General features: G+C 44.5%; 1 protein-coding gene across 1 annotated transcript in view; it reads right to left on the reverse strand.

The window, feature by feature from the left end:
• The window catches only part of COL23A1 (collagen type XXIII alpha 1 chain), a 395,547-nt gene that overhangs the window by 5,879 nt on the left and 363,222 nt on the right, over nucleotides 1–26,446 (reverse strand). The window contains exons 24-26 of the mRNA XM_069652640.1: nucleotides 24,595–24,681; nucleotides 19,061–19,138; nucleotides 4,067–4,105 (exon numbers count right to left, since the gene is read on the reverse strand). Of these exons, the coding sequence (XP_069508741.1) occupies nucleotides 4,067–4,105; nucleotides 19,061–19,138; nucleotides 24,595–24,681 (204 nt within the window). The remainder of the gene's footprint in view (nucleotides 1–4,066; nucleotides 4,106–19,060; nucleotides 19,139–24,594; nucleotides 24,682–26,446) is intronic.

Here is a 26,446-nt window from a genome sequence, read left to right on the forward strand (position 1 = left end):
AGTCCAGAAGCCGCTCAATCCAGCTTCTCATGCCTCTGGAGACGCCGCGCCCTCATGTTAAATGTCAATAGTCAACGGCATCCAGTATAAAAGGTCAATATATTATTGTTTTTATAAAAAATGATGAGGTCAAAATATATCACATTACTATGTACACACTTCATGCTTGATTGTTAGATATCACTGAAAGGAAACAAATTGTACACCATTAAAACCACAGACATAGTTACAGTTTTTCAAGTTACACTTGCAGTACAGTTATAATTTTCACCACTGCAGACACTCTCACCACAACATACAATGTGGCATCTAGTGATTAGAATGTCACAATATATCTGGTCCAAAAACACAATCACAATAAAAAAATGCTGGGGCTTTTATCCACATGCATTAAGATACACTTATTCAATTCTTTCACATCCACTGTGAACAAACTGTGGAGCACTACACAATATATTTTCTCTACTTTGAAAGTGACAGTGTTGTCTATGAAGTTACATAACTTCAATTGCAACTCTTTTGCCAAGTGTCCAATATTCCGCCTCAGCCAATGGGGTTCACACCTGTACTCTGCAATGGCCTTCCCACAAACAAACATGGTCTTGCCCAGAGCTCAAGGTGCGACTATTCTTGTGTCTACGGAGAGATATTTCAAAATGGACAAGGGGCGGATTTGCATAAGGATATTTTGCTTCTTAGTGGATGCTTTTCTCACTGATAAATTTGTGCACAGAAAAAAACGCATTGTTCATTGGCTCCAAATCCTCCTGATTTCCCTTTGAAAAAGTTCTATAAATTGAGCCTGAGTAACTTAACGCAGCCAGTTGGTTGCTTGGGCATGCAGGAGAGCAGAACAAGATGGCCGAAACATGGCTGGAACAATGCAATCTTTGCATTTTCATACGCAAAATCGAAGCAACTGATAAGCGGATGGGCCCGCTCAAAAGGAAGCCAGGCCCACACGAAGTCATGTGACTTGTTGAACTCCCCCTGTTCTCCAGGGGGGCACGCATCAGCAAACTAATTATGCAAATAGCACCCTGGCCCCAGTATGTACTTTAGAAGGAATATGGTGTTGTTAGAACACAGGTACTGGGACTGCTATGAAAATTCCGCTCCAGCATCCGGCTCACGCGCTGCACCTGGGAAAGTCTCACCCTTTTGGGCATGAGGCACATAAGAACTCTTTGTGGATTTGCAAAGGTGTCTATTTTTGCACAGGTGTGCAAATGTGTGCATGGCACAGTCTGTGCATAATACATGGTCTTTGAGAATACGCCCTGGGTTTGCTGGCAATACCTTGTTGCATAGCTTTCAGCTGTACCGTTTGGTCTTCTAATGAAGACAGGGTCCACACTGAGCCCTTTCCAACGAAGGGCCTTAGTTCACGTCAAGTTCGAGTTACTTTTTATCTAGAGATACTGCATTTTAAATGGGCTTCTTTCCCACATCATATACTCTATGCGTTACTATATTCCAATGTGTTGTAGTTCCCTACGTATATCAGTGGGGACCCACAAAAACAATGATAAAGATCATGGTCTCTACGTTTCCCCTTTACCCCAAATAAAGCATGCAATGAAGTCATTCCATCACAGGCAACACAAAACATGGATCCAACGTTTTTGCACCACATCAACTGCACCCGGAGTCATTAGTTACAGAATGAACCAATTCTACCCTTTGCTCCTTTATAAAAATATGCAGAATGAACAACCAGCTGTGGCTAATATTTAGCCGGGCAGCACAGCCTGGCAGCTGCTTCTTCTTCTTCTCCTCCTTGTCAGGGTGACTCCAGAATCCCGGAACTGGCGATTTCCATCTAATTAGAGGATGTTCGCCAAAATAAGCACCAATCTAGGGTGACTCCAGAATCCCAGAGTCGGCGATTTCCATCTAATTAGATGATGTTCGCCAAAATAAGCACCAATCTAGGGTGACTCCAGAATCCCGGAGCCGGCGATTTCCATCTAATTAGATGATGTTCGCCAAAATAAGCACCAATCTAGGGTGACTCCAGAATCCCGGAGCCGGCGATTTCCATCTAATTAGATGATGTTTGCCAAAATAAGCACCAATCTAGGGTGACTCCAGAATCCCAGAGCCGGCGATTTCCATCTAATTAGATGATGTTTGCCAAAATAAGCACTTATCTAGGGTGACTCCAGAATGCCGGAGCCGGCGATTTCCATCTAATTAGACTATGTTCGCCAAAATAAGCACCAATCTAGGGTGACTCCAGCATCCCGGAGCTGGCGATTTCCATCTAATTAGACGATGTTCGCCAAAATAAGCACCAATCTAGGGTGACTCCAGAATCCCGGAGCCGGCGATTTCCATCTAATTAGATGATGATGATGTTCGCCAAAATAAGCACCTATCTAGGGTGACTCCAGAATCCCAGAGCCGGCGATTTCCATCTAATTAGATGATGTTCGCCAAAATAAGCACCAATCTAGGGTGACTCCAGAATCCCAGAGCCGGCGATTTCCATCTAATTAGATGATGTTCGCCAAAATAAGCACCTATCTAGGGTGACTCCAGAATCCCAGAGCCAGCGATATCCATCTAATTAGATGATGTTCGCCAAAATAAGCACCAATCTAGGGTGACTCCAGAATCCCAGAGCCGGCGATTTCCATCGAATTAGATGATGTTCGCCAAAATAAGCACCTATCTAGGGTGACTCCAGAATCCCAGAGCCGGCAATTTCCATCTAATTAGATGATGTTTGCCAAAATAAGCACCAATTAGCCAACCATCCCCACTTCCCCGTCCCCTGCACAAACTGAAGCAGGAACCTACACTGATCACCCACCGCCCCTCTTCTCCATCACACGCTAAGGAGAAGTCCATCTCCTGCTGAAGTGGTCTTCAGCTGTGGTTTCAATCTTTTCCTCTGTTGGAAAGCTAGCGCCCAGACACCACAAATCAGGGCTCCAATGAGAATGCTAGGGAGTTAAGCAACGTTTGGAAACGCTCTCCTTAAGGTTAAGGATTTCCTCTGAAATACAAAAACGCCACACCAGTAAAGTCCTTGCCTTTTACATAGAGGCAGTGAGATTGAAAGATTTTCAGGTTTTCTGTCTGCGCATAAGACCGTTTCCCAATCCCACAATTGCAAAATTCAATGAGTAACCCTACCGATTGGAAAGCACCGAAAAACAAACCAAACTGGCACTACTTATACAGGACTCATGCAGTCGTACGGACCTAGATAACAAAAGAAATGGTGTTCACCTGCCCCAATGGACGCGCCGTCCCCATTAGAAAGATGCTGCAGCCAAATGCAGTCCTAGTATTCGCCTTGCCTCACCCCATCAATATTAATGTATACCAACATTGTTACCATCCTACTGCCAGCCTAGTGCACAGAGGCCCAGCCTCCCTCACAAATACACCGTTTAAAAGAAATCTCTCTCTTTGTGGAGAAGAGTGTGCTGTGAAAGTGGTTTTTGGCCCACTCAACATGCATGTCTGCTGTGATGCACCCTCTGGGAGAGGAAATGCAATGGAGTAGGATTTACATAATCCACAGAAATTGACAACAGAACAGTGAGTGAGAGGCTGGCTTTACATGGGGTGGAGATGGCCCAGAAAGCACTGCGTCTGCGCCCATGACACTCTTCTTCAAATGGTGACACTTTAGACTTTACGGGACTTTCAAGTCGGTCCAGAAACAATATGGACAGAAACCCTAGTAGTTACCAAGTTCACGTGCCTTTTTCTGGCACAACCAGAAAACTTGCCATAATATCAGATAAAAAGTAGTTGCTTTGCGGCCGGAATTACAACAAATCCCTCATCGAGAAAAGCAGCCATGACTCCATGGGGGTTCCCACGTCATATTGTGATGGGGGGGAGAAGATGGAGGTTCGCTTCCACGGGGCTTGGAGCCACGCAGAGCGCTCCCATCCCGGGAAGTAACTGGGGGGGCGGATCACTTCAAGACGGTTTGCTTTCCTCTCTAGCTTGGGCAATACTATGCTAACTCTCTAACTCTCTAGGTTGCAATCTGAACAAATGGGCAGCGCACTTGCTTATTTGTGAAACTGTAAATACCAACCTTGTGCCAACACCCTTCTATCGGAAGTCCATCTGGTCCCTGTAAAGATATTTATTGCATTTATTTGTCTGCCAAATATGTAAAAACAATTAACCTAATATATCAAGAAGAAAACTCAACATCTTAACATTCACGAGTCTCACTCATGCGATATTAGGTAGACTTCCTCGTATGAGAAATTCAATACATCTTTTGCTTCATAAAGCATTGTCCATAACAACACTTACCTTTTGCTCATTCTTGCCCTTACCCAGGGGCACCAAACGTTACGGGAGTAATTTGACTGAGAATTGACTTCAACATAGTTTGACATGTGTGCACCAGGGTGTTAGTGAATTTCACATCTATGTGGATGTGAACTTCACTCACACCCTGGCGTGAACCTCCTGAGTAATGTGCAGCAGCCAATGTAACTTCTCTAAATACTCTGTTGCAAAAGGTACCCATTTTGCCATATGGGTTGTAATAACAATGACAGAAAGCACACAAATTGCCATGTATAAGTTACGCGCACACATTCATTGGTCTGCTGGAGCAACCACATAGCGGCGATCTTGTATCATTGCAGGATCCACACTACCGGCCCCCAAAGAGTGGGCACTAGAACCTGTGCCATTCTGCAAGTGACCTACTATGCCCCCCCGGCGTATTGGTGTAGAGAAGCTATAGAAGAACAGGCAGTCGGCATAAGATTACTTTCACATCAGGATACTACGCTTAATTTTGCCAGTCAAACTTCAGAGGAGCACAAGCACACCCCAACGCCGTGGTGAATCGGGAGCAGGTTTCTTTTGTGTGTGGAGGGCTCAGGCGACTGGTGCTTTGTTTGTGAGCATAGGGGCCGTCACAAAATGTTGCACGTTCTTGGGTATTTCTAGACGTGTCACAGTTGCACGTCATTTTGGTCCCATATACCCCCTTCCTTGCAGCCCCTAGGGCATTTTGGGAAAGATTGGTCTATGAGTATCTATGTTTTGTTTACAACTGCATCTGCGACAGACATATTAAAATGAAATTCTACTTTTCATTTTAGGGGATTGGGGGCACCCCGAGCCGAAGTACACATTGGTTTCCACTTCTCCCTTCACTGCATCTATATCGAACACTGTTTCACCTTTGTGTTTTTCTTTTTTTAACTGTCCCATCCCAATTTTGATATTGTAAACAAATGTCTTCTTTCGGTTTAAAAGGGAGTCTTTCTACTTTTTCTTTTATTTCCCGCCTAACACTTCACCTGCCCAATGCACTGCCCCATCACGCTTTAACCATTTGGAAAACTGTTGCTTTCAAGTCTACCTCAAACACTATGAAACCCTGCTCCCATGTGAATAGGAACAAGCGATTAGCATCTCGTCTAGGCTTGAGTCAGCAGCACCCACCCTACAACTATCACGCAACTCCCTCTGAGAAATCTACGACTTAAAACTAGAACCAAAACCACCTCAAAAATCCACACCTCAACACTCCCCAAAGAGATACATTGCACCTCAGAGTCTAAAGCCCCGCCTGAGCCCCGCTAAGCATACAGACTTACCTTAAACCAGTTACAGTTACTTAGCGCAATTCCCTCACTACTGCAGAATATATAATGAGCAGGGACAACTCGCAGTCAGAACCCACTTCTGAAGTGGTCACCACCACCGATGACCCGGAAACAGGCACCACAACATAACTCAAAGAAGCCCTTATTAATGCCAGGTCCATCCTGGCTCATGCCCTTGACATTTACGATATCATTACCACCAACAACTTGGACTTCCTAGCAATCACTCTCTCCTTAGCTATCCCAGTAGGGTACACCATCCTTAGGAAAGATAAACTGACCTCCAAAGGAGGCGCAGTAGCCATCACCGCAAAAACATATCCTTCCCGTCAGAGAAATTCCCAACCTGTCCATCCCGTCTGCTGAATCATTCTCACTCAAAATAACTGTATTTGCCACAACCACCCTCACGATCCACCTCATCTATAGAGTGCCCAGCCCCCTGCTCTCCTTTGAGGAAGATGTTGCACAACTCCTTTCAACCAGCACCAAACACTCATCCAAAATCATCATCTTGGGTGACTTCAACCTAGGTCTCAACGACCCCTCAGAACACCAAGCACTGTCCATTGCAAATACCATCAAAACTCAAGTCTTTTCTCACTGAATCTCCAACCCTACCCATGATAAAGGCCACACCCTAGATTGGTTAGCAGACCACAACTGCTCTACCAATATTCTAGCTAACTATCCATGCCCTTGGTCAGACCACAATGTCATCTTATTCTCGATCAACAACCATGCCCAATCTAAAAGCCCACCCTATCTAGCTTCAGATGCTCCCTCAAGAAATATTGAAAACATCACCCCCTACAACATACTACCATTGCTTCAGCCACTAATAATCGACCCACAGACCAACACGGATCCTATTGCGTTAGTCACTCCCTACAACCAAACTATCCAAGCAGCTGTGAACAAAGTAGCTCCTTTGGACATCCGTCAACCCAAACCTACTACCCACTTAAACTCCTGGTTCACCCCCAACCACAAAGAATTGCTGAGAGTGCTTGGAAGAAATCACCTTCCCATGTGACCAAACTTTACTTCAATTCCTTGGCTAAAGAGTATAAAATAGCCATACTTATAGCCAAAGGCAACGCCTACAATGAGAGAACTGCAAAAGCAAACTCTAGCACGAAAGAACTATTCACTATTCTACGGGAACTCGAAATACCAGTCCCTTGACCTGACCTCTGTGTCAAGGACCTATCCTGATGCACTTACATCCAAAACGCCCTCCTTGACAAAATCTCACTACTCCAAAACAAAATCACTGCTAAGAAAACAAAACTCACCCCATCCATCCCGCCCCATAACAAACAACCCACTCTTGACAACCCCAAGCCGAGATTTTAATTTCCCCCGGTAACCATATCTGAAACCACCAAAATCATCCTGAAACCCTCCAGATGGCAGGGAGACATTTGCCCTCCCTCCCTCATAAAAGACTGTGCCAAAGAAGTAGCCCCCTTCAATACGACCCTGATTAACAATTCTTTCTCATCTAGCAATGTACCAGAAAATCTTAAGGAAGCATGGGTACTCCCACTTCTTAAAAACCCCACACTGGACTCCAACGTCCACAAAAAATTACTGCCTATTAGCATAGTACCCTTCCTCCTAAAACTACTTCAAAGAGTGCCCTACCTACAAATTCAAAAATAGCTACAGACCAACAACCTCATGGGCCTCCGCCAACCTGGCCTCCGCCCCGGTCATGGGACAGAAACTGCCCTCCTAGACCTCAAAATCCAAATGGACGGAATCAAAGACAAAGGTAACCTAGCCATCGTATTCCTACTCAACCTCTCAGCAGCCTTCCACCTGGTAAATCACAATATACTTTGTCAACATCTCGCCAAAGCTGCCCACTACTAGGCCAATGCCACAAAATGGATAGAATCATTCCTCTCCAACCGTTTAATGAGTATTCTCAACCATAGCGACAGCCCCACCAGCCGCAGTCACCCGTGGAGTACCTCAAGGCTCTTGTGTCTCGCCAACTCTACCTAGCCACTGTTCGACCTCTTAGACAAACCAGGTGTTACATATACCAACTATGCGGATGACACACAAATACTCCTATCTATCACTGGCAACTACGGCAATGACGCCAACGCTCGGAAAGAAAATGTACTTAACCATCCAAGCCTGGATGGCACAACATGAGCTCTGCCTAAATGATGAGAAAACGGAACTACTCCTCATTGGCTCCCTATCCCGGATGAATAACCTCCCAGACCCCTATAAATCACTCAGTATTGATGGAAACCTTATCCCCGTATCCAAAGAGGTCAAAACATTAGGAGTATATCTAGAGTTCTCGCTCTCCCTAACTAGGCAGGTGAACGCTATAGCCTCACCTGCAGTTTACACTGCCAAATTGATCAACGCCAGCAAACCATTCCTTACCTCTGACAGCGGCATCACCCTTCCCAGAGCTCTCATACTGTCTGGGATCGACTACTGCAATTCCCTCTTTGCAGGCTCCAATTCGCACAACATCAACAAACTGAAAGGTATCCAGAACAACACCGTAAGAGCTACTCTCCATTGCCCAAAAATAAATCACATCTCACTAGCCAGACGTAGCATCCATTGGCTCCCCGTCCGGGAACGCATCACTTTCAAAACTTTATCCATGACCCAAAAATGGCTTTCGAACAGTGCCCTGAAGTATCTAGCCAGACAATTCTCTGAGGCCCATTCCACTAGACCGACCCGCTCGGCCTACACATGCTTCCTAACCCTCCTCAGATACAGGCGCAAAAAGCTGGTGGCAGCAGCTTACCCGTGATTGCGGCCATACATTGGAACGCCCTGCCTTTAGCGCTTAGATCAGATCCCTCCCTCTGGTCCTTCCGCAAAGGCCTTAAGACCGTACTCTTTTCACAAGACACCTAGAGGATCGACCAGCACCAGCTACTCATCGGTACAGTTACCTGCACCAACCACATACATATCCTCAGCGCTCCCTAGCTGCCCAACAGTAACCACTTCCACACAGCCTGTTACCCTCTGTAATTTAATGAAGTGCATGAAGTTTTCTCTGCAACCTTCACTATTATGTAACTAACTCTATTATATCACACACAATTTGCAAATACTGTAACCATCAATCTTATGTAACCAGCACCCAGTTGCCTCCGGGTTAGGTGCGCTCCCACAAATGTCTAAACAAATAAATAAATAAATACATTTGTTGGTTCAGTTATCCGCATTCATTTGGTTCGTGCTGAATGTTAAAATCGGTTCCATTATGCTAGCTAATTATGTCATGTCAGGTGTATGCTTGGTCATGCTTTGTTATTTCGTTTTACATTAATGTCATGTTGATTCATACAAGGCTCCCAACATAAAATGTGATGCCATGCAGATGGAAAAATCGCATTTTGGAAAAATACGAAATGATAAAACATTATATTATCGAGTGTGGAACATTTAGGGTTCAAAGAGACATGATGTTCAGAATATTGACGGACCTAGGGGGTAATGTGGCAATCCAAATAGTCGTTTTAAGATCGGCTGACTAACATGGGCATTGTCGCGGTTACATACCTGACACCAACACGGAAGACCGCATGTAAAAATGCAAGGGGTGCAAAGAAGAAGAAATCGGCGGTTGGTGGCTCTTCGCAGCCTAAGGCGAAAGTAGAGGAACATTGGCTCGCCTGTTCCCTTGTGCATTGCTTCAGGGCCTCGAGAGTAAGAAGAGGTGCTTTTGCTGTTCAGATCATCGGTGCATTGTTTCAATACAGCCAGGCCAGCCCGGACAGCCTGAGTTAAAGGCATGACTGCATAGCTAGAACATTCCACACAAAATGGTGGCAGACCCACTGCATGCTGATGGACAGACATCTGGCCGATCCCTCGCTGCGTACCCTGCTTTTCTCCATCCGAATTCATCTCACACAGACAGATTCTTGACATGGATGCTAGGCTTGGAAGGCCCAATACTGCTACTCTGGAGTTTGTTTTGTGAGAGAAGTTACATGTACTCCCGAGCAAAAAGCCTGACCTGCTTCAAGGGTTTTCATGAACACATCGCAAGTCCATCAAATCAACCACATCAAACAACCACATGCGTTTTCTTAAGAGACACTTCATTATCTCGCTGAAACTGCCATCACATGACTCCCTTTCTTCTTCAGAGATTACAGCATGTACACACCTCATTTTTGCATTCCTGATCTAGGATCTATAGTGGCTGGATCGACATGCACCCGGGCTATCAGAAACATTATCCTTCTTCTCCGTTGGAACCGCTCAGCTTGTTTGATCTGAACCATGTTTCCCCACCACTTGACCGCTTCGCTCCTCCAGCCACAGTCTGGATATTCCGGTCAGGGGCACAGCACATCAACTTCCATATTAGCAATTTGGCAGAGTATACAATAGCTCTACCTTGACATTACATTTTACATTGCATTGCATTCAATTAACTTTGATTCAGATTTCCTTTGCCAAACAGAGCAGGAGACCAACTATAGATTTGTCAGGTATTATGAACACCTAGGTCCGAATTAGGATTTCAGGGGGACTACTTCCCTACTGGAGGAGTACTCTTTACCAAGTCATCTCACAGCACCTACCAGTGATCAATTCCTCCCCTTTCTCACCAAGTGGCCACACAGGTTTGCCTCTTGGAGGATCTGGCCATCGCTTTTTACCCTTCTGCGTTCCCCGCATCCAACGGTGCATGTCCAATTCTTGGTCCTAGCCCTTTTGTCATTTGGTTCGGGGGGGGGGGGTGATTACAACTTTACCTGGAGAAGAAGTCTCCACACTTCAAGGGCATGTTTGTGCACATTGAGGCCACCACCCATCCATGCACTGACTAATTCTAGTACCACACAAAATTGAACAAGGAAATGTCTTCACGGAGAGCACTTGGTAATATGGGTGGCTTGTATTCCCACTTTTCATTTGATCCAATATAAAAGGATTACACATTCCCCCTACTACAAAAATCAGACGCCCCCCCCTTTCAAGCCCTTTGTGCCTTTCTAATGTTTTTTTTTCGTTTCTATTCTACTCTGGCTACAAATATCCTCTCACCATGCTGCCCCAGGCCTTTGCCATATTGATCAGCGGCTGCGAACCACTGGCAGGGGCACAATAGACCTCTTTCCTGCCCAGCCTGTGCACATTAAGACCACTACGGTGGTGATGGGCAGAGTACACAGGTTTCTTAACATAAGAATTTAAGAACAATTTGTTTTGTTGTGTTGTGCATTTAAGGTGCCCATTTAAAAGGTGAGATGGCTCCAAGCAGGGCTTGTTTAAAAGCAGAGGATAAACAAATATTGATTGTTTTCTGTGTATGCAATTGAGTGAAGATCCCCTCTTTAAAATAACATTAAATACATTGCAGTATAATATAGATTAATTATGAAGGTCTTTTAAATAAAATATAGAGCTCTGAATACCACATGACAGGCCCCTTAGACAGGAGCAGGTAACTAATACCCACACACTAGCGCTATAGTCCTATTAGCTAACATGGTACTTGGGATTCATACTTCTAGCTGGAGTAAATCACATTGTGATTATGAACATCATGACTATATCGCTTAAGAGAAAACCACAAGTACAAAGCAAAAAGAAATCATATTATCCAATGCATTTTAAAAAACTGTAAGAATAACGATCATACAGGATTAAAGAACTAGGTAGGCTCTTGTAAAGGGGACAACTCAACAATCATAAGCAGAAAGGCGCGTATTAATAGTTTTCTTTTCAAATGATACTCTGTCTAACTTGGAGAGTGGTAACCAAATAGGTTTGTAGAGACCAAGCAGGAACGATACTCGGGATACATCAGAGAAACAGGAGGGCGGGCCGTGTGAGAAACCAGAAAGTGTCTCACCCGCTAGTCCACGGGGATCTGTCATCCATGTGGCCAGGACACGGCCATCACGTTTAGATCCAGTTCCTGGGGTTGGACCAGTGCGGGATGATCACCTGAGTGAGGGGTCTTTTGGGGAGTGGGACACCGGATGGTGAGACGTGGTATCCCCTTCCCTCTAACATAAAAACCCATACTACCAGGTAGGATATTTAGGAACTCTACCGCCCTCTTTTTACAACAAAAACACTTTCTCACGGACAGCCTGCAATGAGAGGAAACAGACTAACACCTGAGCAGTATACCTGACGTGTCCCAATACAATGGTCAGGCAATTACTGACCATCACAGACACCTGACTTTCCTTATGCTTCCCCACACATATAAAAGGCGTAGCAGGAGAGCACACGCTGAGCGAGGCAAAGCACACAAGGAAACAGCAGTTTTGAGACGGGAGCTGAACGAGAGAAGAAAGACGGCAAAACAGAAGGGGATCACAAGGAGGGAAGTTCCCTTGACCTTTTCGACAAGGAACCGTTACTTTCCAGAAACTGCGAGAATAGAAAGCGAAAAACCAGGAAACCAGGATGAAGAATCCTGCATTGTGTGTCAGAGATACCCGGGGCTCTCCTGCATCAATCGAGGCGGGGAGAAGCGCCATCCGCTGAGGTATTGTCCTTAGCTCCAAGAACAAAACAGTGTCAGTGAATCAACACAGTCGGTGAGTTGGGGAGACCGATACAAGAGCAGTCTGTGTTGAAGCCAAGGTTGCAAGCAGCAACATTGTATGGCGAGTGCTGGAACGAACATTGTCAAAACACGTACGATAAGAGACGCAAGTAAAGTTGAACTGCTGATGAGTGATTGAACTTTAAAAGCAACATACAATACCTTTGACAGAGTGGTCTGGCACCGCGTGGGTGCTCAAATGAAGGTCTCTGTAAGGTATCCAGCTGAGAAGTGCCAAAGGCAAAGTGAGGAAAAGGTTATATCAAGCAGAGAACACGTAATTGTGAATCGAAGTAGTCCTGTGGCGGGTCGAACAAAATCCAGCGAACAGTTGAAAGTCTTTGATTTTGATGAAGTAGAGAATGTTTGGAAAAGTAGATAAATTTGGTCCGAGCTCGGCAGACCAATTGAAGGTTTTGTGTTAAAGTGGTTCTGAACTCGGTGGAGGGGTACCCGGGGTGAACAGTAAATCACCCGAGAAGTCGTACATGTGAAATCCTAAGAAGAAAGGTACTTTAATGTCTGTCATGCTGCATCAGGGCCTCTGAAATAAGAGACTTTGAATGGCAAAGAGACTTTGGTGCAGAAGGCCCTGATGTTAACGTTCTGCACTGAATCCTCGTGCTAGAGGAGCCAGAGAGTGTACACCAAGATCGAGTGTGCCACCTTGTCCCGTGCTGAAAACGTGGGGAAGGGAAGCCAACAACTCCAAGTAAGGATTGGCAATAGGTTTATAGGCCCTTTTATTTTGACGGACTCGACTAGGACTGCGTTATTATTTGATGGTCACAGCTTGCTCCCATCTTTAGATTTAGGATTAGATAGGCGTTTTTCAAACCCAATTAAAGTTCAATAAACACCCTTGAACTGTAATCACTTGTTTTTGTCTTACTGTTTGATACCATGCCTTACTTACAGCCTACACTGCCTAAAGGATTTAAAAATTGGCATTGGAGTAAGACAATGAACCATTTTGGAACCTTGGACAATTAAATGTGAATTAGCATTTCTTTGTGTGCCTAGCAGGACGGAACAATATATGGTATTGCCACAATGCATAGAGTCGGGGGCAGGGCTCTCTCCTCGGCTGGCTCCTCCCTTTGGAACAGCCTCCCTGCCCCTCTTAGACTTGAGCCAGACCTCCTCAAGTTCCAGAAACTACCTCTTTCCATCTTTCCCTTACCAGCTAATAACCCCACTGCCACTGTGACTGGTGGCCTGATCCTCATGAGCCCCACAGGATTCCAAGCCATTCTTCCCAGTCGATGTCAGCACCCCCCCACCCCTCCAATGCCCTGCTTGGCAGCTCTGCATCCCACCCTTGGAAGTCATCACCATTTGCACTTACCCTGAGGTTCTCCTACCTTGACTCCCCTTAGCACTTCCCTCTTGGGCCCTCCACCAGCACTTTCCCACTCCTCTGACCCCACCGCCCCCATCTCCTGCACTCCTCCTGACTGCACTTGCATGTCTGAATGCCACAAGGCCTAGTACGACAGCGACTGCATTTCTGCATTTTAACATTTTGCCATTGATATTATTCCCCTGTTCCCTCCCCATTTAGCTTTGTGGTGGTTTAAAACACTATTTAGTTGTATAAGCGCCTAACAAATGCTCAATAAAGAAGAAAGAATCAGCTTTCCAGGGTAGAACAGATAGGCCTGTCCGCCACTTTCTGGCTAGGGGTCCACAATCCATAATAGGCACCTTTCAATTTCATCAGAAAAGCTCAGCATATAAGATACCTTTTTAGACCTCAGTGGTTCAATGCCTTCTCCTCTGTTTTTGACCTTTGACCTTAGAGAGAGATTTGTGATGAGCTTTGATTTTCAGTGCAGGTGCAGTCAACCATTTTGGCAATGTATGTGGCTCAGCTGCTTCTTTATATAAGCCAGCCAGGAGAGTTTATTAGCTGAATCACTTGAGCAAGTGTCAGATGATAAATATATATATATATTATACCAACCCAGGGATTGCTCCAAACAAAGGACCAGGTCTTAGTGGGCCTAGTCCTAAATTCATCCCCAATAAATTGGTGGTTTCATTCTTTGTGAGTGGTAAATGTTGGCGCTGAGCTCGGAAGATCCAGCAGTCTGTGAAGGAAGGAACTTTCTGCTGTTTGCAGACAAGCAACAATCTTTCGGGCCAACAGTTCCCCACTGCAGGAAGTGATGGCGCAGGATTTTGCATTACAGTTGTGCATCACTGCTTTGAGCGGTTGGCTATCCAGGGATCTGATGAACCGAAGGATTGCCATGTTTGGCTGCAACATTGCGGCAGCCTGTTTGTTAATGTGAGCCAGGCCTCTGTCGGCTCAGAAGTTAACAGTGGCCTCCCATGACTCCAAGGGCTGCACAACATCAGACACGGACACCTGAGTCATGCAGCATACCTTCTTTATTCACGCCATTCTACCACCACTTCCACCTGTCCCGCTACATCACTTCCCTCCCTGCTCCCTACTTCCTGCCCCCACCCACAAACTACACTTCCCCCAATCCCAACTCCCTGATACTTCAACCCCCCACAATTTATTCCCCCATTTCTTCAATGAGCCTCCTGGATCTTATTCTTACCCTTTGAGGTCGTTCATATCTCACCTCCAACTGTCCTGGTCTAGACACAGACACAGAGTCGTCCTGCTCGGCCCACTCAGAGCCCTCGCCGTCACACTGATAGGACTCATCTGAGGAGTATAAAGACTCAAGTTCATGACTTCTGCTACTCCGTGTCTGGTCAGTCCCTGATAGTTTTTTGAAGTGTGACGAGTTCCGCGTCACCTGGCATTGGTCTCCTTCTGCGGTGGTCATGGAGACTTTCTTCCTTGTCATGACAAGCAGATCCTCGTGGAACCTGGCAGTGTGTGTGTTGGTTCTGGGCTGTTTCAAAATTACTACATCACCAAGCATCAGCGAGGAGTCCTTAGCACTTCTCCTGTTGTCGTCATAGTGCTTCATCTTTTCCTTGGCAGCCACATCCTTTGCTGTCATGGCATCGTCTTCCACATATCTCTCAGATTCTTTAGTATGTTGTGGCTCCTGACTGTAGCCCTTCAATGATGATTTGGATGGCTACATCTCGTCCGCTTCCTGCCCTAACTTTATCAGATCCACCCCTTGCGGAATTGCTTGTTGTACAAGGTTGGATGTATCGATCAGCCACTGATGTCTCTGGCACATCTGCTGACCGTGTATGACGGGAGAGAAAATTGGACAGATTATCTTCTTTCCCTGACTGGTGAATTATATTGAATGCGTAGTGCGGCAGCCGCAGACTCAACTGAGCAATGTAAGGTGGCATTTTCACCTGGGAGTTGCCATATAGGAATAGAAGGGCCTGGTGGTCTGTTATTATTGTAAAAAGCCTACCGTAGAGAAAGAAATGAAAGTGTTCACAGGCCCAGATAACGGCCAAACTTTCCTTTTTGGCCTCTGAGTATGCCTGCTCTGTTTTCTACAGACTTCTACTGCCATACAAAACGAAGTGTCTCTGTTGGGAATTGTCTAGTGCCTTCTAGGACAGAATGGCACCCAGTCCTACGGGGCATGCATCTTCAGTCAATTCAGTCTCTCTCTCTCTGCATCAAAATATGCCATGTTCTCGGTCTCTACTATGCGGTCACAGTTGGTTGCAAATGTCTCTTGGCATGCTCCCGACCAGTGAACTTGTATGTGCTGCTTTGTGAGGGACCTCAAGGGTTCGCTGATGGTGGCAAAGTCCTTGATGCATATTGTGCAATAACTTGCCAGCCCCAGAAAAGATCAAAGCTCTGAGACATTTGTTGGAGGTGGCGTCTCGTTGAGTGCAGCAACCTTCTCAGGATCTGGGGTCATTCCCTTCTCGGAGAAGATGTGCCTGTAGAAACGTAGGGTTCCTTTTCGGAATTCACACTTGTCTCGATTCATTGTTAGGTTGGCTGCTTTTAATGCCACACATACTCTTGAGAGCGTGTCATCATCATTTTCCACACTTGTGACAAATACCGGAATGTTATCGATGTAGTTGATGCAATTCGGAATGTGCTTTATCATGTTGTGAATCTCGGCGTGAAATAGTTCTGCTGCCGACAAGACGCCAAAGCTCAGGCGCTTGTACCTGTACAGGCCTAAATGTGTTACAAAAGTAGTGATGTAGCTGCTCTCTGGGCTTAGGACCAGCTGGCGATAGCCCTTAGTAAGGTCCAGCTTAGAGAATACCTTGCCACTGTTTAGAAGGTGCACCATGTCCGTGATGTGAGGGGCCAGATGTTGTTCCCTCTTGATGGCTTGATTTGACCGTCTCATGTCCACACACAGCAATGACGTTTCATTTTGATCAGAAAGTTTGAGATTTCAGTGTCTGGATTAATTCTGTCTAAGTGGGGTGTGGGTTTGCTACATCCATGCTCAAATGAATTACAATGTGAGTTTTATTTGATTCATGTTGATGTAATTGACCTACTGCCAAAGCTGTGAATTTTCTGCATATTCCTGGTTCTTGATGTTAAGGTTAGGATGGAATTCCTCAATAGCCCATTTAGAGGTTGAAGATAAATGGGGTCTGGAGGTTACAGGTGACATTGTGATCTATTGGTGCCCATTTGGACGAGCTGTTGTCTGCCCTTGTGGTAGGAGGGGAATCACTGTAGCAATGTTTGACTGAATCACATGCTGATGGCAATTATGCAAGGAAGCGCTTTGTGGTCATCCGTTCCAAAGACTATGGACAGTCTGCGCAGAACCAGTAGAGATGTTCCTCCCCTATCCATGAAGAGGAGAATACAAATTTGATGACCTTGATGGCACCAGTCTCATTGCTGCATCCTGGCTGGAATTTGGATCGCCAGCTCCATTTGAGGTTGTGTTTGGTGGCTCTCTTGTGCAACTTAAGGCTGACTGTTTTTTTCAATTATCCACTTGAAGAAGGATTGGTGTCTGATGGACAAGTCGTTTTTCAAGTCTTCTGAGGTTCTTGAAATCTCCTTTAGTTGAAGAAGGAACATGTTGGTCTTCAATACAAGATGCCTTGTGTGCAGGAGGCATTGATGATTTGGAGCAGTAGAGCAAAGGCATTTTTACAAAGATAGTCCTGATGATGGAGGGTGGGAGGATATCTTCTTCCTAGGTAGAGGTGGCCTTAAGGGCTGCAAGTATGTTGGTCCGTTCTTCAAGTGTAATGGTCCAGGATCAGTCAATTTTGCAGTGTTCCATGGAGGAACATCTTTGCTGTGCTCTCTGCTATCGATTTGTTGTCTGGTTTTGTCTATTTTATTTGTACAGAAGTCCTGGATTATGTTGTTGATAGATGTGTTGTGACTTCTGGTAGTGGAGGTTCATGCATTGTTTATGGGTTTAAAATGGGCTATGGTCTTGTTGGGGGCTTCTGATATGGTTGATGAGAAGTGGTTTGTCCTGGATTTGGTGGTGAGGGTCTTAGGCATGGAGCTGAGAGCTTTAAGCATGATGAGGTCTATAAGCTTTGCGATTTTATCTACGTTTCTTGACAGCAGGTGAAGCATTTAGCAAGAGACCAGACAGAGGCAGGACAGTGTAGCGGAGCATGGAGGAGAATTCTTAAGCGAGTGTCCAAGATGAAGTATTGGTTGCTGGGAGAAAGTGGTACTTTGGTATGAGACTGCATGTAAGGTTAGTGAGGTTTAAGTAGAGTGTAGAAGGGTGATTAAGAATGGTTGAGAAGCATGATAGAGAGTGAAAGTAAGGTCACTGTGGGAGAAGGTACGGGTGGAGTGTAGTGAAGTGGGAGGAGGGTACAGTGGCGTGTAGTAGAAGTTGAGAGGAGATTAGTAGGCAGAGTAGTTGAGAGGAGAATGGAGTAGAGAGTAGTGGGAGGAGAATGTAGCAGAGAAGTAAATGCAGGAGAGTGTAGGAAGAAGGGATGGAAGGAGAGAATAGTAGAGAGCAAAATCTGAGGGTGGCAGTAGGTAGGCAGCTAAGAGTAAGAGAAACCTTGGAGGGTCAGGGCAGGTAATGTGCAACAACAGGGAACAGACTGTGGGAGGAATAGTAGGGAGGAGAGTAAGAGGAAGGGAAAAGAGACAGAAAATCTCAGGGTAAGGAATACAAGGATGTGAAAGGGAAAGGCAAGTGGAGCCTGGATATTTGAAAGGCAACCCAGTTGAGATTTGTGGGACTTTGGATAGCATCCACCTAGGAATTCCCAGAGGGAGCTAGCGATAGAGAAGGCATTTGCCTTTAGGCCATAAAATCTAGCCAGGCTGAATTTTAGATAGTCCGCGTTACCAATCTGTTATGACAATCGTGGATTTTAGGGATTCCTGGGGGAGAGAGTGAGAGAGAGCAAGACCTTGGTAAGCCCCTTTGCTGCAATCTCAATAAAAGCCCTATAACCTTCTCAGCGGGTTGCTATGTTCTGGAGGCCATCTTTGACAGTGTGTCCCAGTGGCACAAAACAGCCATTTTAACAGGCCACTACCAATCAGAAAAGTACAGAACATGGAATTCCAAATTTGGTTTACCCTGTCAAAAATAGCATACATGCTCCAACTTATATAATATAGAATTTAGAACAAGATTTCAATGCCATGCAAATGCCAAAAATATATATTGATGTTACTTTTCTGCTCTTTAAGTGTGAGACCATTTTTTTTATCACATCAACATGCTTATCTTTGGAATGCCAATCTCTAAAAGATGCTATTGGAAGCTACACTATAAATACTGGTGTCGCTTCATTTCATTAAAAAATACATTTAGTTTAATATGCAGCTTTTTTGTTTTTAGTAGCTACAGAATCGCAAATGACAACATACGTTGGGGTTTGTCTTATTTTCAAAAAGACCACACAGCAATGCACAGAACACACCACTGCAAGACCCATGCAAGCAAAGACGCCGCAAACAGATATACCATACCACAGGGCAAGGGTTACTCGCTCCCTTCAGGCCCGGAGAACCTGGCTGCCCCTTGATTTTTGTAAAGTCACATTTACCCTGTTTGAAAAATAAACTGTTTATTGTTGTGCACAAAAGACAGGCGCTACAACTACCATCATTTTAGCAGTACAAACTATCTATTGGCGCAGCCTATCTATGCGGTATGATGAAGAAGGGCCATTGCCTTTCATTGCGTGTTATGCTGTTATAGGTGTGGGATGGTGATACGCACAGAACTATTCTTTCAGCATAATGGAAGTGTACATGAATGTCAGGAATATTAACATTGCATCCAAATATTCCCACACTCGCAATGCATAAGGCCCTATTGTGATCTGGTATGGCCTCCATGAGTTGTTTTCCTTTGTAAACCCTTGATTCCGATCACATTTTCCCCACTAATCCACACCCCACAGAGAATTATGAGAACACCCAATAGAGCAGACAATGAGGTCACCGCAAGCAGACAATGAGGTCACCGCAAGCTAAGACACAGGAGACGGAAAAGGCACCACATGTGCGTTTCCTTTCCCTTTATACAAGGATGCAGTCCACCTCCGGAGTCCACATAGGTCAACCTGGAGAATGATACATTTTTCGTCTCGTGGGAATTTGTAGGGGGACTACATGTGTGCCTGCTTTTCACTGTGTTACTGTTGCCATATGCAGGGCTGCGTAGGTTAATGTGAAACAGAAGTGGAATCTAATTGGCCAATGTAAGTAATCCACGCCTTTCTATCTGTGAAGATTTCCCATCCCAAGCAATTGTACTTACACATTTCTCTGATCACCCAAGGTATTTTATTTTACTGCAAGGGCAGGGTCTCTGTTATGGAGGAGAGCGACACAGCCAAGCAGCGGTTTCATCACTGGCATTTTGTCTATCTGGGAACCCTGCTGATAGAGGTAAATAGGCGCACACTTCCCCGGCGTAAGAGTTTTATTTTCTGGAACGAGGCCAGCATTGTATTGGTGCCATAACAAGTAGGGGACTAAATGAGGTCCTTTACCTGTGCATTGCTAACCCAATCTCTTTTTGGATGCAGGTGGTATTGAAATATAATGCTTCTGTAATTTTCATGTGGCCCTCTTGCTAGCTCAGGATGCCACAGAACAATGGCGGAATAGGCTGTGAATAACCACAGCTTCATCCAAAGCATTGCATGCCCCTCAGTGCATCACATTTACATAACTGATATATGTGGGATATATTCTGCCAAGAAAAAAGAAAATGCATTGGGCCACATTGGGCCACATTGGGCCTAAAAATGCAGAGCTTTGAAAACACACAGATGACTGCCAAACTGGAAAGGCAGCATTTCACTCGAACCTGCCACTTCTTAAAATGCTGTTTTCAAAGAAAGATAAATACACTAATAAGTGGGCCCTGATTGGGATTGATGAAGCCCAAAAATAAAGGCCTATTTGTTATTACAGGTGAATGATGCCTAAATTGGGGCATTTGAAAAAAAAGAGTGATTATGGAAATGTGTGCTTTTTGCAGCTTGAAATTAATACATGGAATCAAGGTTTCCCTTGCCAGAGAAATACAAACACATCATGATGTGAAAATGAACAGTGGTAGTAAGACACAATTATATATTGAAAATAAACAGAAGGCCTCATATGGCCAAGGAAATATAACCTTCACAAAAATAAGTGCCTGTTTCTAGAGACATGAATTTAAATTTCCATTTCCTGGGAAGGGCTCAGTTTCTGTTCAGAACACTCAAGCAGTGACTAGGAAGGAATGTATGAGTGGCTGTTATCTAAGATAAGCAACCGATCACCTATTAGCCTTGGGAGGAGAAACATTGATGACTTTACACCAGGCAAAAGTCAACAATGGAGTAGATGCCCTGTTCAGAGGGTAAACAAAGCCTCGAACAAGAAATGAAACTTAGTGTGCTGTTTGATGGTCAGAATCATATGTATGTCGTTTTGTTGCTATAGATTTACATGGAAAAGCATATTTTGACAATTTTCTTGAGATCCGTCCCTTGAAGAAAAATAACTTTACTATAATTTTTAAGGTTATCCAAAGGCCGTTTTGTTGCCATAGCTTCCATCAAGATTTGACCTTGGGAACTCAAGCTACAACCTAAAATGTGTTTTCGGCTCCCCAGAAAATGTCCTGAAGCCTGAGGTCTGGGAGGTGGTAGCTTATTAAGATATCAGCTAGAAAATAATGTTTGAGTAGATTGTGAAGAATTGCCATTTGGATGTGCAAGCTCATGCCGAAATGAGACATAGTTAGTCAGATGTGGCAGGAGAGGAACTCAGAAATATATAGCTTGTTAGGTTTACATGTAAAATAAATGTTTTTGCCATATAGGACTTTTCCAGTGCAAACATTGCCATGGGTAAAATATAAACCCCAGTGGGTGGATTCATCCCTCCAATAGTTTAGGTTTCATAACTCCAGGAGCCTATCCCCAGAGGGAGGCTGGGTATTGGGGGTGGAGAGGATCCCAGGGGTCCAATCAAAATTCAGGTTCAATAAGCTATCACCTCCTAATTTTAATATTTTGGGTGTGTGGTTATGAAGTTAAAAGGTGTTGCACAATGGGAGAGGGGGAGAGCTGCCTAAAATCATCTAGGTGAAGATGGTTGCAGAATTTAACCTTGCCTGGAAGACTGCCTGAAACTACCTGGGGTGGAATTGCTGATGAGAGTACTGAAGGAAAGCAGGGAAACAGAGACAGATGCTGGAATCTTTACAAGGAGAGCCAAATAGAGGGATAAATGCTGGTGGCTATACATGACTGATGTGCCTCACCGGATCCTTATTTTCCCCAAGAGAGGGTCAAGAAATGCTGATGTCATTCCTGAGTACCAGACCCAGAGACATTCTCTGTAAGTAATGTGTTTAACCGAACCAAGTGTGGGGATCTGTGTGATTTAACACCTCCCCCTAAATTAATGGGTGGGGTATGGAAGTAGACCCCTGGCATTTTACAAAATAATAATTCAATTAATTCCCCTATAGCTAAATAACAGGGTGATTTTGTTAAAGTTCAAAATTAACAAAGCCACTCCCAGTCTGAATAAGAAATGTAGTCATTTAAAGTGAATGGGTATTCCTAATTTCATTCCCAACCCCAGAAATCCCAAAAGGGAAGGGTGAGCTAAAAACGAAATTCCCTGCTGCTTCCCATTCCTTTGAACCCTGCCTTACAGTAGAGGTGTCTAAATGATCAACTGAATATCTGGGTTTTGTGCAGGTGAATTATTTGTATTGAATCTTTGTTTTGGTGTCAAAGAGAATGTGGCAGGTCATGTGAAGTAGTGTAAATATAAACATTTTCATAATCTCTATATATTTAAAAGTGTGGGTTTGTGGCTTTGCGTATGTTCCCTATACAATTCCACACCATTTCACCAATCCGCACCACATTTTGCACACTTACCTGTTAGGACCCTCCGCACATTACTGGCTGTATGACATCTGGAAACCACACCTCTTTCCTGGATTTCAGCAAAAGTCAAAATTTGCGTGTGGGTTTATGGGTTTGTGGCTTCGCGTATGTTCCCAATAAAATTCCACATCGTTTCACCAATCTGCACCAACTTTTGCACAGTTACCTGTTAAGACCCTCCAAATATTACTGGCTACATGACCATCTTGACACCCCACCCCGTTCAACCGAATTTCAGCAAAAGTGCAAATTTGGGTGTGGGTTTGTAGCTTTGCGTATGCTTGCGATACAATTTTACACTGTTTCACCAATCCGCACCACATTTTGCACACTTACCTGTTAGGACCCTCCGCACATTACTGGCTGTATGACATCTGGAAACCACACCTCTTTCCCGGATTTCAGCAAAAGTCAAAATTTGCGTGTGGGTTTATGGGTTTGTGGCTTCGCGTATGTTCCCAATAAAATTCCACATCGTTTCACCAATCTGCACCAACTTTTGCACAGTTACCTGTTAAGACCCTCCAAATATTACTGGCTACATGACCATCTTGACACCCCACCCCGTTCAACCGAATTTCAGCAAAAGTGCAAATTTGGGTGTGGGTTTGTAGCTTTGCGTATGCTTGCGATACAATTTTACACTGTTTCACTAATCTGCACCAAATGTTGCATGTCAAATATTAGTACCCTCCAGACATTACTGGCTACATGCCATTGGGACACCACACACCTTTCCGTGGATTTCAGCAAAAGTCTTTGGTTTTGTCGCTTTGCGTATGTTCCCTATACAATTCCACACCGTTTCACCAATCTGCACCAAGTTGTGCACAGTAACCTGTACCTAGAAGGGAATGAAAGTCCGGGCAACGGCGGGTATATCAGCTAGTAATTAATACAAATATATTTGTTCACCGGCCTGATTCTTGGCTTAACAATCCTGAAGGGGGAGAGATTCACTGGTTCTATATGAATATTAATGTGGCGCTTTTGATTGGGGAGGGAAAGGATTGCCTGTATGGATGGTTGCTGCATAAGTCTCTCTCACATATAAAGCCGGAACTTGACACTGCAAACCCGCTGCTTCACGTTTGCTAGGCCAAATCCCACAGTCTTACATCCACAGATTAGCCCCATTAGACTACTTTTGGCCAAACTGTTCAATCCTAACATATAAGGTCCCTGACTAATCATTAAGGAATGTTAATACCTGCACATGCTCTTGTCGGCCCTACTTACTATTTCGTTATTTTGTTGACGTTCTGCTTTGACATTCATGAAGTCCGAAATGTTGTACTGTTGCGAATAGACAAGGACTCTACATTAAGAAGGATTGCAGCGATAACCGTGGAAGCAGTAAGTGTCTCTCTTGTGATGCTGTACAGTCCACATAGACTCATGGGGTTACTGTCATTACTGTGGTTTCCCATTGGTGCGTTTCAAGGGAGGAAGCCTAGTTTTATTTTGGGACTATTATTTCCCTCTTAATATTTACTTCAATTGTACTTTTAATGATGGATTTGTCATTAAAACATATCCTTACCTTTTGTTTTATGAATTTGCTTCCTTGTACGCAGCTGAAATTGGACGCCATTGTCACTTTAAGGACGGAGGGGGAAACTGGTTGAGTGGAGGGAGGAGGTACGACATAAGGGAAGGATTCAGAATAAGATTACGATAATCGATAATCGTTGAGAGGAATCCAGAGAGTGGGTTGCATTGCAGATAATGAGGCGAACACTTTGCAGGCCGTCGCTATGGCGGCAAAGCATGGATGGAAGTGGCCAGTCTCCTGAGCAGAAAGATCTACGGAAAAGGAGACGTCAATGGCCACCTGAATTTTAGGTCATACGGTTCCGTTCTAGTTCACAGGGGAGGGCGTTTGATAGTTCTGGACCGTGGATATAAAACAATTCCTCCTGTTCTTTTTGGTTGGCTGTTGGATTTGAGCAGTAGGCTTGCTGATTGGACCAGAGGGACCATTTCACAAATTCAAGATTTTCACCATAATTTGTTTTTCTTAATTCTTCAGAGGAAACATGGACTACAAGTACATAATTGCAATAATGCTTTCCGTATATAAAGAAAACATACCACTGGACAGGGCTGGTCGAGGCCGGGAGGGCCAGGCTCTCCTTTAAGACCCTTCACTCCTTTTCTTCCTGGTATTCCTCGTTCGCCCTGTGGATAAAAGTGATCATGGACGTTTTTAAAAAAATCACTTCACAATTCCATCCATACGTATGGCAAATCAAACACATTTCTCATTTATTTTCAGAGCCATTTGAAAAAGGGGGTGTTGCATAATGAAGGTGCGCCCTTTGTCCTTTCATTCCAGTGGCTTTCACGTCGGTTTTTTTAATCTTCATTTACTTTGTTGACTGACACATGTGCTTGCATGCTATTGCATGATGACTACATTTCGTGTTTTTATCCCTTGTAGCATTCCCTTTTCCCTTTTCTACCGATTTTCCATCATGTTCCCTCCGGATTAATAGCGACCTCTCTGAGCACATTTATCATTTTATTTGCACTAAAATTCTGAAAGTGATACAATTCCAAAAAACATATTAATGGTCCAAGTACAATTGTTCTTTCTTTCAAAAAGGGCTGCAGTGCAGGCAACAGCAGAAGGGAGTGTTCGGCAGGTGCTAGTGTCTTTCACAGTAATCACCATGCCAGTCAAGCATCCCTTAATGATCACTTCTGAGGCCACGCCTGGGTTTCTGATCTCTTAACAGTGCAGGGTTCCAAACAGCTGGGAGCTATAAGCGCCTGTTTGCATACCATGGAGCCTGCTTAGCCTAATACCAGCAAGTGCCAGAAGCTACCCTTGACTCCCCAGTTGTAATAGAAGTGCCAAGGTGACATTAACTCTCTGTGCTGGAATGGTATACAAAGCCTAACTGTTACTACATAAAGGGACACAATATTTTAGTTTGGATCTCATGTGGAAGGCATATTTGCGGAACACAGTGTACCAGTGCCTTGTCCCCTAAAGGTAGCTCCTGCTCCGTGGTTGATGGCAGACATCCAGATTTGGTAGATGCGTACTGAAAATATGTTAAGCTTTAATTTAATGATAAAAGTTATTTTAATTTCTACAATAAATATAACAGTTTGTAGAGGGGGTCCCAGATAAAGCCTGCACTCCTATCGCCCATTTCCAAGTACCAGGAACGTTCACACCCAAATACGTGACGTATGATGAGCAAATAAACCAGCAGAGAGCCGCAGTAGGGCTCTGCCCAGTGCCTATCAGGAGAACAACACCTGTCTAAATACTGATACCTGAAAACCATGGACAGTAAGGTATCCATTGAGAAAACCCTACCAGCAAGTAAGACGAAATGAAGATAGCCTAAACACTGTCCCGGAAGAAACTCAAAAGGCCATAATGCAAGACGAATGGTGATGTCACGAGGGCCCGGACTAACGTGCAGAACCAAAACATGACACACAGAGATGAAACGCCATGAATGAGGATATCGTGAACCTAGAAGGAGAGACGATGTTGAAATACAAAGAAACTTAAGCTGTAAAGCAGGATGAAGTCATTCAACCAGCTAACGCCTGTACATATGCTTGAAACCACAAGAAAGCTAAGAAAACAGTGCGGCTTGCTATGCTTAGTAGAAGATAGACCGCGGCAAGCGCCACCTATACATATCTACCTCAATGAAGCACATTATATAAGTGCGAGTCCACTTTACACAAAAGCAGAATCAACTCAGGTTGCTAGAGGTCAAACAGGACAGGATTCGAATTCCAGCTAAACACGAGAAGAGATGGCTGAATCAAAACTCTGCAGAGGCAACGTGCTCCAGGAAAGAGTCAAGGTCAGACCAATAGAAGGAACGAACAGTAGCTATGCGGAATCGAAACTTAAGAACAGAATAGCTTATCTCAGGAAGGCGAGATAAGGAGGCGTAGGCAGGTGGCAAGC

This window comes from Ambystoma mexicanum, chromosome 3p (genome assembly GCF_040938575.1).
Source record: "Ambystoma mexicanum isolate Mex_15411 chromosome 3p, UKY_AmexF1_1, whole genome shotgun sequence".
Classification (NCBI taxonomy): Eukaryota; Metazoa; Chordata; class Amphibia; order Caudata; family Ambystomatidae; genus Ambystoma; species Ambystoma mexicanum.